Source organism: Ranitomeya imitator, chromosome 4 (genome assembly GCF_032444005.1).
Source record: "Ranitomeya imitator isolate aRanImi1 chromosome 4, aRanImi1.pri, whole genome shotgun sequence".
NCBI classification, from domain to species: Eukaryota; Metazoa; Chordata; class Amphibia; order Anura; family Dendrobatidae; genus Ranitomeya; species Ranitomeya imitator.
In genome coordinates, this window is record NC_091285.1 from 52,895,283 (window position 1) to 52,908,529 (window position 13,247).

Here is a 13,247-nt window from a genome sequence, read left to right on the forward strand (position 1 = left end):
CTTTCCCCGTGTGCTCTCTTCTTTGACCTGTCTACCCCATGTGCTATCCCCCTTGTCTGCTGTCTCTCTCCTTCATGTGCTGTTTTCTCCCTGAAAATGCCTTCTTAGTTAATCTCATACACTTTGAAGTTGTAGACTCGACGGTGTGGTGTGCTGGTTCAAATGGGTCATCTTGTGAGCATGGTATTGCTGTAAAGACTATAGATTTTTGTTTGTGGCGCTGTTGTTGCCTAATGGCATCCTGTGATAATCTAATGACTTTTGATTCAGGGGACTCATGTGCTTGACACCTACATTTGTATGCACCATTTTAGTCCCAGTGATGCTGTTGCTCTTCAAGAGTCTCATTTGCCCGTTGTTGTCTTCGACGTTGTGCCTTTGCTGCTTTCCTTTCATTGTCATTGGCGTTCTTTTTAGTAGAGGCCATGTTGGTGTTGATATTTGCTTTTTAAAGGGGTTTTCCCATGAACAAAAGTTCATTTTAGAAATTATCTGTGTCTGACCGTGTACAGAACATACCACAGCTCCTGGGCAGGGGAGGAAGCAAAAGACAATACTTGTGTACCCTAAGGCCTCACAGCCCCTTTAAAATCCTTGCAAAAATCCCCTAATTCTTCTTAAGTTTTTTCTATTTGCTCTTAGCATTTCTTGCGAGTCTTTCTGGACTCTGCGCTTTTAAACCCCAATTCCCAGATGCTGATAATCACATCTTGGAAGCCCTTGAGATTGCTAGACTGCTTTATCAGTTGCTGATTTGTGATTGACAGCATCTGGGAGAGGGTTAAAAAACCTCGCATTACCGGAGAAGGGTGCGAAAAATCTCCCAGTTGCACTCCAAGTAGAGATTTCACATACTGCACTCCAAAAGCAACAAATGTGATTATCTCTGCAATGAAGTGACATAGCACAAAATGGAAAAAAGCATCGGAATCAGGACAGCAACGGGAATTTTACAATATAAACTTCTCAAAAAAATAAAGGGAACACTAAAATACCACATCCTAGATATCTCTGAATGAAATATTCCAGTTGCAAATTTGTATTCATTGCATAGTGGAATGTGTTCATAGCAATAAAACATGTGGCCTGTGGTCCCCACCTGCAGAACCACTCCTTTATTGAGTGTGTCTTGATAATTGCCCATAATTTCCATCTGTTGTCTATTCCATTTGCACAACAACATGTGAAATTGATTTTCAATCAGTGTCGCTTCCTAAGTGGACAGTCTGATTTCACAGAAGTTTGATTTACTTGGAGTTATATTCTGTTATTTAAGTGTTCCCTTTATTTTTTGAGCAGTGTATTTAACTCATTTGTTGAGTGCAGGTAACAAGTCTTCTTTAAGCGTATTGCGGTATGATGCCTTTGTATAGCATTATATTCACTTCCAGGAACCATCAGTAAAGGCCTCCATATACAATATTGACCACTCCAGGGTTAAAAAGTGGAAAATGGAACATAATGACACATAGTGTATGAAGAATGAAGCAACTTCCTTTATTAAATGCGACTTGAAGATCTGCTGTATATTGTGAGAGGACTCCAGAGCGGTGGAATATAACAACAAATGCACATTGTTTTACTTTCCTGAGTTACTTTTAGGTGATCAGTCTTGTCTGGACCTTTCTGACCTCAATCATTTAGTAGCAGATGTACACAACCTCCAGAATGCTGCCGGCCATTATTGACTCACAGCAAATCTGCAATTCTGAGGTCACTTTATTCTGAAGATGAATACGTTCTTCCTGTCCATATATTAACTCCCCCACACACAGCTTATTTGTATAAATCCCACATGGCTGACCTATTTAGGGGAGCATCCTACGCATCTCTCTCCCAGTAATTCCCATCCCAACTTTTTTTATGTTCTAGTTTTCTGTTTAAAACATTGTCATACTTGCGTTTCTTTATTCATTATGGGGCATTTATCTTTCAGATAATCCCCCCAAAACTGTATATGTTATGAACGGTAAATCCATCAAAACCTTTATATCTTTTAACTGTTGCTGCATTCCCAAGAAATGAAGTTTTTAATTCCTATGAAAATTATGCATTAGGTGCTTTGGCCCTTATGGAGCACTACACAATAGTGATGAGTGAACGTGCTTGGATAAGGTGTTATCCGAGCATGCTTGGGTGCTAACCAAGTGTCTTCGGCGTGCTCGAATAATATGTTCAAGTCCTCGCACCTGTCGAACAGCCGCAAGACATTCAGCCTCGAGGACTCAAACATATTTTTCGAGCCTGCCGAAGACACTCGATTAGCACCTGTCGAACAGCCACGAGACATGCAATCATGAGGACTCGAACATATTTTTCAAGCGCGCCGAAGACACTCGGTTAGCACATGAGCATGCTCAGATAACGCCTTTTTCAAACATGTTCGCTCATCACTACTACACAAGCTTCTGTGTCCTGTGTTTGTTTCCTCATCTAGCACCAACCTCTTTACCTTGATTGATAGCTCAGTATTTTTGCCTAACCTCGCTCACCAGAATGAAGTTAAAAAAAAAATAAAAGAGTGTTTTCAAGAGAACACCCAAGAACTTCCGACTGGCGCAGGTAACAGCTGATCAGCGTTGGTGTCACACCCCACTGTTTGTGACCAACATATCAAAATTTTAGACATGTGGTAGGTAAATATTTGTGAATAATTTGGTGGGTATATAGCTGAGAACTGTTTGGTCTCATAGTTGCCATTTGCACTTATTATTCGCAGACACCTTCTTGGTGTTACAGTCAGATCCGGACATATCCGTTGCCCATTTTGTGGTTGCATCTGCACCCAATGTCTTCCCATTACTGGTGCTTTCTTAGTACCTTAAAACTCGGCTTTATCTGTTCTCTAAATGTATTTTTTTTTTTAAATATGGTCAATGTGTCTGTAAAAAATAAAGGCCAATGTGGTTTCACATCCTGACCAGCTTCCTTGTCCCTTCTTTCTTCTCAACTTTGTAGCAGTTCTGCTTAAATTTCAAGAGGTGTGTGCAGCCAGTAAAAAGTAAAAGAAAAAAACTGGTTAGAAGGTTGAAAAGTAAAAAAAAATCGTCCTCATATCATTGAAATGTTATCGTCCCTGATTTTTCAATATTCCGGTCACTTGATGGTCCCCAACCGAACTCTACACAAGTGGTCAAAATTGTTGGTAAACCTCATTTAATGACAGAAAAACCCACAATGGTCACAGAAATAACTTGAATCTGGCAAAATAAATAATAACTAAAAAAATCTATGAAAATGAACAAATTAAAGTCAGACATTGCTTTTCAACCATGCTACCACAGAATTTAAAAAAAATAAAACTCATGAAATCGGCCTGGACAGAAATGATGCTTCCCCTGAAAACAATGTGACAAAAGGGACATGTTAGATCAAGGTGTGTCCACTAACTAGCACCACAGATGTCTACAATCTTGGAATCAGTGAGTGGCCGGTATATAGGGCTACAGATACTCACTGTGCTGTTTGATGACATGGTGCGTATCACACTCAACATGGACCAGAGGAAGCGAAAGAAAGAGTTTTCTCAGGAGAGTAGAAAGAAAATTATAGACAAACATGTTAAAGGTAAAAGTTATAAGACCATCTCCAAGCAGCTTGATGTTCCTGTGACTACAGTTGCACATATTATTCAGAAATTTAAGATCCAAGGGACTGTAGCTAACCTCCCTGGACGTGGCCGCAGGAGGAAAATTGATGACAAATCAATGAGATGGGTAATACAAATGGTAACAAAAGAGCCCAGAAAAACTTCTAAACAGATTAAAGGTGAACTTCAAGCTCAAGGAACATCAGTGTCAGTTTGCACCATTCGTCGTTGTATGAGCCAAGTGGAGTTCATGAGGACACCGTTGTTGAAAAAAAATCATAAAAAGCCAGACTAGAATTTGCCAAACTACATGTTGACAAGCCACAAAGCTTCTGGGAGAATGCCCTATGGACAGATGAGGCAAAAATAGAACTTCTTGGCAAGTCATATCAGCTCTATGTTCACAGATGGGAATATGAAGCATATCAAGAAAAGAACACTGTCCCTACTGTGAAACATGGAGGAGGCTCTGTTATGTTCTGGGGCTGCTTTGCTGCATCTGGCACTGTGTGTCTAGAATCTGTGCAGGGTACAATGAATTCTCAAGACTATCACGGAATTCTAGAGAGAAATGTGCTGCCCAGTGTCAGAAAGCTTGGTCTCAGTCGCAGGTCATGGGTCTTGCAACAAGATAATGACCCACAACACACAGCTAAAAACACCCAAGAATGGCTAAGAGGAAAACATTGAACTATTCTGAAGTGGCCTTCTATGAGCCCTGACCTAAATCCTATTGAGAATCTTTGGAAAGAGCTGAAACATGGCGTCTGGAAAAGGCAACCTTGAAACACGAAACACCTGGAGCAGTTTGCGCTTGAGGAGTCGGCCAAAATACCTGTCGAGAGGTGCAGAAGTCTCATTGACAGTTACAGGAATCGTTTGATTGCAGTGATTGCCTCAAAAGGTTGTGCAGCAAAATATTACGTTAAGGGTGCCATCATTTCTGTGCAGGCCTAATTCATGAGTTTTATTTTTTTTAATTCTGTGAAAGCATGATTGAAAAGCAATGTCTGAGTTTCAGTTGTTCATTTTCATAGATCTTTTATTTATTATTACTTTTGTCAGATTTAAGTTACTTCTGTGACCATTGTGTGTTTTTCTGTCATTAAACAAGGGGTACCAACCATTTTGACCACGTGTGTATATGCGTCATTTAATAATCAAGTGCAGGTGATAGGAATCATCAGAGTTTTCCGTCTGATCAGCAGTGGGGATAGATAACTTGAATATGTCTTCTTTCATCTCTTTATAAACTAAGTACTTCTAAAAAAGAAAGTATTTTCAGCCCTTTTAATGCCTTACTTTTACATAGACTATTTGTTAATCAGGACATTAACTTTGTAATATTTGTGAGCTTAGGCCACGGTTAATTTCATGCTGTGACTTTACCAAGGAGGCTTTGACCAGGGTCCATGATAGGATCAAAATATTGACTTATTGAAAGTTATGATACTTTATTCGCAAAACGCTAGTGAAGCAATAAAATAGGTTAATGTCATAAACAGGGTTCTCATTTCTTAGAAACCACCATAGACATCAGATTATTACCAACTTTCATGTTTCGACTGCCACCATATTCGTAACAAAATCCATGGGTCCTGATGAAATTGGTAGGCTCTGCCAATATTGATGCCATGTGTATACTAAACATTGTAGTGCCCCAAAAAAATTAGATAATTGTTGCCCAAATTTGCAATACAATTTGGTCAGTGAATGTCACAACCTTCAATTAAGGATAAAGTGATGGTGTCAGGAGGGGCTTACTGAGAACTTCAGCGCCACCTTTTAGGCATTTACAAGCACATTTGCATTGAGAAACAATATCTACATCATTAAATTGAAGGTCTTCTATCTGGCATTGTTATTCCTGTCATAGGTGTGAACCAACTGATAAATTCTATTTATCAGAATCTGTTTTTTTTTTGTTTTTTTTTCACCAAGCTACTTTTGTTATTTCCATAATAAAGCTGTTTGGATGTGATTTAATTCTCACCCCTCACTTGCACTGATATCTATAAAGTGGAAAACGTTTTGTTAGACAGATGCTTCCTCTCGGTGAAGACAACACAGACGTAGATCTTCTTGATCATGTCCTCGTAGTAGTATAGATGAGTGGGCTGGAAATGTATTATTTTAAGCATATGTTTACCATTTAATACCACAGAGAACATTGCAGAGAGTGGTCAGGGAGACTCTGCAATACTAAAGCTACATTTTGCTTCACGTCCTAGAGCATTAATGAGAAACGTGAAGGCAACATTTTTGGCACTGGTCATAAATGGAGCAGCAGATGTATTGTGTGGTAGCTTGGCCAGCCAAAATTTTGATTGACCATGGGGGTAACTTATAACAGCTGAGGACCAGCAGTCAACGGGGGCATTCTTCACTTGGGTAATGTGCATTTAGAGATTACATTGATTGGTGGAACCAAAAAGTTGCTGCAAGTCATGTTGAAGGAAGGACCAATTTCAAATGTGCTATGGGGCCCTATAGTTCCTCGTGTCACATGTGGCTAGATTGGAGGCAGTGAACTGATTATCCTTTCAGTATCTATCCTACAGAACTTAAAATCGTTTTGTAAAGTTGCTTCTTCAGGAGCGAACCGCTCCTGCGTTCCTGCTTTGCTAGGAGCCCTGTACTCCTGAAGATTGACCGTTTGTACCAGCTTTGCTTCTGCAGCATTGAAGAAGCATAGGGGGACTCAAACTGGCCAGATCCAGCAATCTGACCAGCTTCAGAAAGGCACGAGCCCAGGTGGCACGCTCTTCGAGTAGACCACCTGGGCTCATGCCTAGGTAACCTGTTGTAAACTATAAAATTTAAAATCCCTCCATTCTTGAGAACTAGGAAGATGTTTAATAAGGGGTAATTTGCAAATTTACTCATTTTTACAGGCACTTTGCAACTTTACCCATTTATGAACTCGCAACAAGACATTTAAGAGGCAAAGGGTAATCGAATGCATTCTGAAACCTCTGCTTTGGGCACCAACAGAGTTAAGGTCGGCATGAATATTTTGACAACTATCTCTCCCGGAAGACTCCTTCTGTTCTTTATGAGAGAGATGTTGCAGGTTTTCTCCTAAAGGAACAAAAGGATCCATTATCGAAAGTCAGAAGTTTTTCCCTCCCCAATATCATCTCTCGGGAAAGAGTCAGAAGACCCCAATACATATTTGATGGTGGTCTAATCCTGCTGAAGTTGTAGAGTTCGGCTAGCTTTTGTCTAGTGTGTGGGGAGTTTTAGTCTTGTTAGTTCCGTTGACTTATGAGCTTCATGTTCTAACTAATATCTCATTTTTGCAAGAATATTTTCTTTGCAGGAAACTAAAGAGACTCCAGATTAGATATAGAAATGTCCACAAGCTGTAGACTTCCTCCTTCCTTCATTTTGCTGATAGCAGGTTGACCTCTCTCATGCCCCAGTTGGCTTGATACAAGCCTCTGTGGACTTTCTTGTTTCTGTCCCCGGCTGGATGTTAAGCTCTTAGGCGTACGTCTAGACACAGTCGATGTACAAGCTATGGACATGTAAGTGCTTAGTTTCATAAATATAATGCCAGCGATGGCTCCAGGGCCAGAAATATTCTCTGGTTGTGTCATTTTGGTAGTCGTGTATACTTTTGCACATTTTGTTTGTGAGACACATTATGTCCATATTTGTAGCAGGGGAGTGTAATGACTCTGCTTGTAGAGCTTTGTTTGAAAAAATTTGCTGATATTATTCAAATGTGAAATTTTGTCCTCAACAGTTGGTTTCCCACACGGTGGTTTTTGCTGTAGTTTCACAATTTCAGTTTTTTTAACAGCAATTGTAAAGTCGTGAAAAATGCACAGAAATTGATCTAAAACTCACCTTTTTTTATCAACGCTTTCCAATCTAATGTTAATCGTTTTTTAGCTCCCTATTTCCGATTGTAGAGACACATCCAAAAATCAGACCAAAGTTGTGCATTCTGGTCAGTCGTCCTTAAAATAACACATGTGACTAGGCCCTTTGACCACTTCTGGGGGCACCTTGTTAATAATTTTACAGCACAAAGTAAAAAAACGTAATTGTTAACTCCCAAATCGGTGCTGTATCTCCCAGCTGTCACGTGACGGCTGCAGCCAATCAAAAGCTGCTGATTGGCTGCATGTTTCCAGATTACTGTTCTTTATTGGAGAGTTATTACAAAGGGGATCTCTGGTGAGTCCTTTTAATATTCTGTCTGAAAATTGTCCAATCTACATTTGTAAATTACACTGTTTTTGTGAATAGGCAATAATGGTGCATCCAATTGCCTCGCCATCAGCACCCCTTGTGATTTGCCCTTAGAATTAATGTCACTTAGGGCCATATAAACCAGACCAAAATTGGACTGCAATGCATTGATTGGCCGGTGGGGCTCCCGACCTGAGCGTGACAGCTTCATATATTTCTACACAGCTGACAAGCTTGGGCCGGGATGGCCTTGGCCAGTCCAAGCATTGAGGTCCGATCTCGGGCTGATTTATACTGCCGTCTAACAGCTCCGTAAGGCCTCGTACGTCATTAGTTTTTCTTGTACATGGAGAAAAAAAAGTTTCTTTGCCTCCTCCCATGTGACAGTCGGTGAAAATGTCATCTGAGTGTGGTCTGATTTTTCGTGGACCCATAGACTTGCAATGCCGATTATGCTCAGATCAAAATTGTACATGTCTTTGTGATTTTCCTTGAAAAATCACAGACATGTGGATGGCATAGCCACATAGACTATCCAGAAGGGGCCCGAGCCATACTTGTAGGAGGCAACCCACATGACGGTGACTGGTCCAGGAGAGGAAAATAAAGTTTGAATGGGGCTGTGGGATTGGATCAAGAAGTGGTGGTAGGGGGCAGTAAAAGGGGTGTATAAGAGAAAAAGTGCGGAAAAGGGGTCATTCCTGGGATTTCTTTTTAATTCAGTTTCTCTTATGGTTGCGTGACTTATTTGCACCAGGTTTAAAATAGCAATCTTTGATGAATTTTCTGCATCTATAGATATAGCATTTCTGTCTAAAGATGATTTTCCACTTTGAGTTTTTGACTTTTTGGGCAACTTTTTGTTGCAATTCACCAATCTGACATAAACCTTATTTGCAAAGCTAGCCACACCACGATTACAACTACTTTTTAAAAGCGACACAAATAATGTAAAAAAAAGCAAAAAGTCTAAATTTTGGCAAACTTTTAAGATATTAAACTATGACAAATTGCCTTGATACATTCCCTCCAATGTTTTCTTTGATAAATGACATCAACGTTGTAGGACTTGTCACTAAATCTGACACCAGGTTTACATTTCCTAATCTGAGGGCTGCTTAAAGTAAGAGCTGAAACCCTGATTCCAGTACTGTACTACCTACCACCTACTGGGTTTCTTGCTATAGTTCTGATCAATTTTTATTTTTAATTGTTAGTTCTCTCCATGATGAGCTTTGACAGTCGTCTGTGCATAGGCAGTATGTCTTCGAAGGCTTGCTTTCACAAGAATTCTTGGATTGACCATTACACTTGGACTCCATAGAAAATGTTGAATACAATTGATTGCAACATAATAATACAGTAATGTATTTTAAAAATTCAGCTTAATTATTGTAACAAGTAGAACACAACAGTCTGAGTCAACAGCCTTCCCCTGATGAAGCTGCCCCGAGCAGCGATACCCACTGCTGACATTTTAGTTGTTGTTCATTCTTCCATTACTTGGATCTCATGTTATAGGTTCAGTATACTTTATACAACTAGATAACACTTTGTGACTGGTATTAGGGTAGTACAAGGTTAGCATTTGTCTTATATTATTATATATTTGCTTGTGGTGGTCACTAGGTAATCTTAGTATTTAATATACCTAGGCACTTGCACTTTATTTAGTAGCTTACATTGTATTTGACTTGATATAGACACGTAACTTTTTTTTGTCTAATTTAAAACAACTTACTTACTACTGATTGTTATTCATTTTGCAGTTCATTTTCTGGTATAATTATATATGTGCAGTTATTTTGGAGAATATGGAGTACTGTGTCCAGTTTTGGGCACCGGTGCTCAGGAAGGATATAATGGAACTAGAGAGAGTACAAAGGAGGGCAACAAAATTAATAAAGGGGATGGGAGAACTACAATACCCAGATAGATTAGCGAAATTAGGATTATTTAGTCTAGAAAAAAGACGACTGAGGGGCGATCTAATAACCATGTATAAGTATATAAGGGGACAATACAAATATCTCGCTGAGGATCTGTTTATACCAAGGAAGGTGACGGGCACAAGGGGGCATTCTTTGCGTCTGGAGGAGAGAAGGTTTTTCCACCAACATAGAAGAGGATTCTTTACTGTTAGGGCAGTGAGAATCTGGAATTGCTTGCCTGAGGAGGTGGTGATGGCGAACTCAGTCGAGGGGTTCAAGAGAGGCCTGGATGTCTTCCTGGAGCAGAACAATATTGTATCATACAATTATTAGGTTCTGTAGAAGGACGTAGATCTGGGTATTTATTATGATGGAATATAGGCTGAACTGGATGGACAAATGTCTTTTTTCGGCCTTACTAACTATGTTACTATGTTACTATGTTACTACTTGGATACTCATATTGTGTCAGTGATGTAGCTCGTTTTTAATTTGGTTTTACTGATGAAGTGTTGCTTTAATAAACTATATATACCTTCTAGGTATACAAATCGCTATGTTTATTGTCTTTTTCTTTTGCTTTTTTTTTTGCTGTATTATACTTCATTACTAATGTAGCACTCTTGGTTATTTTGTATATACTAGAGGAAGTGTATCTTTTTCGGCTATAGATGTCTGAGTTTGATTCTTCTTTTTTCTTTCTAGATTCCTCCTGCTCATTTTGTGAAAATGCTCAGTTGGCACTTTATCTGGTAGAAGCTGATTCTTGGCCAGTTTGGCCATGATGTCCACTGCTGATGAAGAGGCGGATATTTCAGACTGGCTTTGTGCCATCCATTTGGAGAGATACCAGGACAGCTTCAGGCAGCATGGCTACCACAGAGTTAGAGATATTTTGTCTGTCGACAATGAGGTCCTTCAACAAATTGGTGTTGGTGCCACCGGTCACAGGAAGAGAATAATTAGTCGATTGAGAAACAATTCTGGTGACTCAAACTTACTTTCCTTTTCAAGTTCCATGGAGAAAACAGAGTCTCTTGATTTTCCAAGTAGAGATGAAAAAGACAGCAGCTCTGGTAATGAAAATCACACAGATGGAAAAATGGTTTATACTGAACCAATGGTCAGGCCAGTGCCGAAACCAAGAACTGTGTTCAATAAAAGTGGTACAACGATGAGTAAGGAGTTTGTAGGAGCAAAAACGTCCAATGCCACCACCACGTCATCATCTGCTTGTGTAGAACATAATTCAATCACCACTAAAAAGGCTTCTTCTCTTCAGGAAACAACTGTTCCAAGAGGAAGCAGCTTGGAATCTGAGAGCTCTAATTCATGTCCAGAGCTGAAGTTAGGAGGGGTGGAGATGGAGGCTGGACCTTCTAGGTATACTTCCGCTGGGGTTGGGAAACCTTTTCATCCCGTTTCTTTTCTCACTGTGCGTCAGAACAAAGAAACTTCACAGACTGGCTCATCTTACCAGCAGTACAAGGTCCAGATGGAAGCGGATACCATACAGTGTTCTCCATCATCGATTTTACCTTCCTTTGCTGGAAGTACAGAGGAAGTCACGTCCTTTTCAACCAGTCCTCCATCTCCACAGGAAACACTAACAATGATATCCAATGAAATCTACTCTGGGTTTAATCCTAGGACTGACTCTCTCAGCTGTGCTACAGATATTAAAACACCACAAATATATTTAAATCCCCCTGACGTGATTAAGCAAGAAACAACGTCGACAGCAGAAAGTATAAAGTAAGTACAATTTTGAAACTCTTCTATGTAAACTTTGCAAACAACTTAAAATTTCTCTGAAAAAAATTTAATTCAAATTTTAATTTATAATTTGCTTTAAAAAAAAATAATTGCAATTCACATCTCCTACTGTTCATGTGTCAAAATTAGATTTATTTATTTTTTTTATATTTAGTCATATTTAATTTGACAAATGTGTGTACCCCATGTTGTGAGTTTTATTGGTATGCATATACACATTATATAGTGTGTATATAACATATACCTATATTCTTTTTACACTGTGCATACTAAATAGAGTATGCTGCATGTGCTATTGAATAGAGTGAGAAATTATAAAAAAAAAAATCTAAAAAAAATGTGCAGTTAAGTGGGGAAAAGTAACAAGGGGATTTTTAATTAACCCTATTTTAATACTAGTTTTATATCTCATACATTATTATTCCTAAATAACACTACGGTATAATAAATTTTCTGCTGTAAAAAGTAAAACTCTTTTTAGTACAATCCTGATCTCTATTTTATATTAATTAACTTTTTTTATTTTATATACTGTAGGATAGGATAGGAGGCGGTTAATATATTAGGTACATATAGGTCTTTTTTGCTGGGAACATTGGGTTCTGACAGATAAGTATACAGAGGGAGCCAACCATGGAAGTCTAAGATAGTTTCCTGGAGCCAATGGTTAAGGAAAGGGTGGAGATTACTTTACAGCTGGAAACAGACAATTGAAGGAAGTCTTGACCTTGCTGAAATTATAATAATGACTTTACATAACTTGTTAAAGGCACTAGCTACACCCAAGCAATGCATGCTTTGAGGAGAACGATGCTTATATATTTCTCATGAAAATAAGAATTTGATTTTTCTATACCCTCGACACCATTGCATGTATGGATAATCGGCACTGCTGCAACAAAAGCAGGGTGGATGCATATTGTTACTTCATCGTGCCTAGCAATTAAAGCTGATTAGTGGCTGCTTCATTTAGATCACCGCAGATGAAGAATTCAACTCTAAAACCAGTCCAAATGATGAACATGCCGTCACCAACGCCAGGAAGCATACGAGATGGTGCTTGTCCAAGACCAGCTCCTGTAGGAAATTCTGCTTCTCCAACTACTTCTCGATTGAGGACTACTGCTCCAGGGAGACAACTGCCTTTTGGTAATCAAGCCCAACTACTTCCAAACCATAAAAGGAGTACAGTACCTATTACATTTTCTACTGCTTCATTACGACCAACTCCTGTAGGAGATTCTGGGTCACCAAGGCTTCCAAGAACAGGACAGATTGCTTTCCCTCGTCCTCCACCAATTGGGCATTCTGCATCTCCAATGTTGCCTCGTGTGAGAAATTCTCCTCCACAAAGGACAGAGAGCCCACAGAATGATGATATTTCTTTACCACCATTGACTAATCCTACACCTTCCAAACACGTGAAAAAGAAGCAGTCTGACGTGCGACAAGGAGTAACAGGAAAAACATTGTTACAAAGACAACAATCTATCTCGAAAAACACATCACGTCCTGCACAAGTCATTAGAAAAAAATCCTCAGGATCTCCTCCTGGGGTGAATGACATTTTACAAAGGCCAACTCCAGTGGGAAATGCTGGTTCTTCTAACACACCATCCATTAGTGCTGTATCCCAGAAATCATTTTTGTTGAGGTACGCAACTCCACCAAAACCTACAGTGCCAAAAAGTGTCTTAGGAGCAAATTTGGGTCTACACAAACCTGTCTTTCATACACAATCACATGTA

General features: G+C 39.3%; 1 protein-coding gene across 3 annotated transcripts in view; it reads left to right on the top strand.

Moving 5' to 3' along the window:
• The window catches only part of ARAP3 (ArfGAP with RhoGAP domain, ankyrin repeat and PH domain 3), a 217,584-nt gene that overhangs the window by 50,237 nt on the left and 154,100 nt on the right, over nt 1-13,247 (top strand). For all 3 annotated transcript variants that reach the window (XM_069763631.1, XM_069763633.1, XM_069763632.1), the window contains exon 2: nt 10,429-11,478. In XM_069763631.1, the coding sequence (XP_069619732.1) occupies nt 10,505-11,478 (974 nt within the window). In that variant the 5' untranslated portion in view covers nt 10,429-10,504. The remainder of the gene's footprint in view (nt 1-10,428; nt 11,479-13,247) is intronic.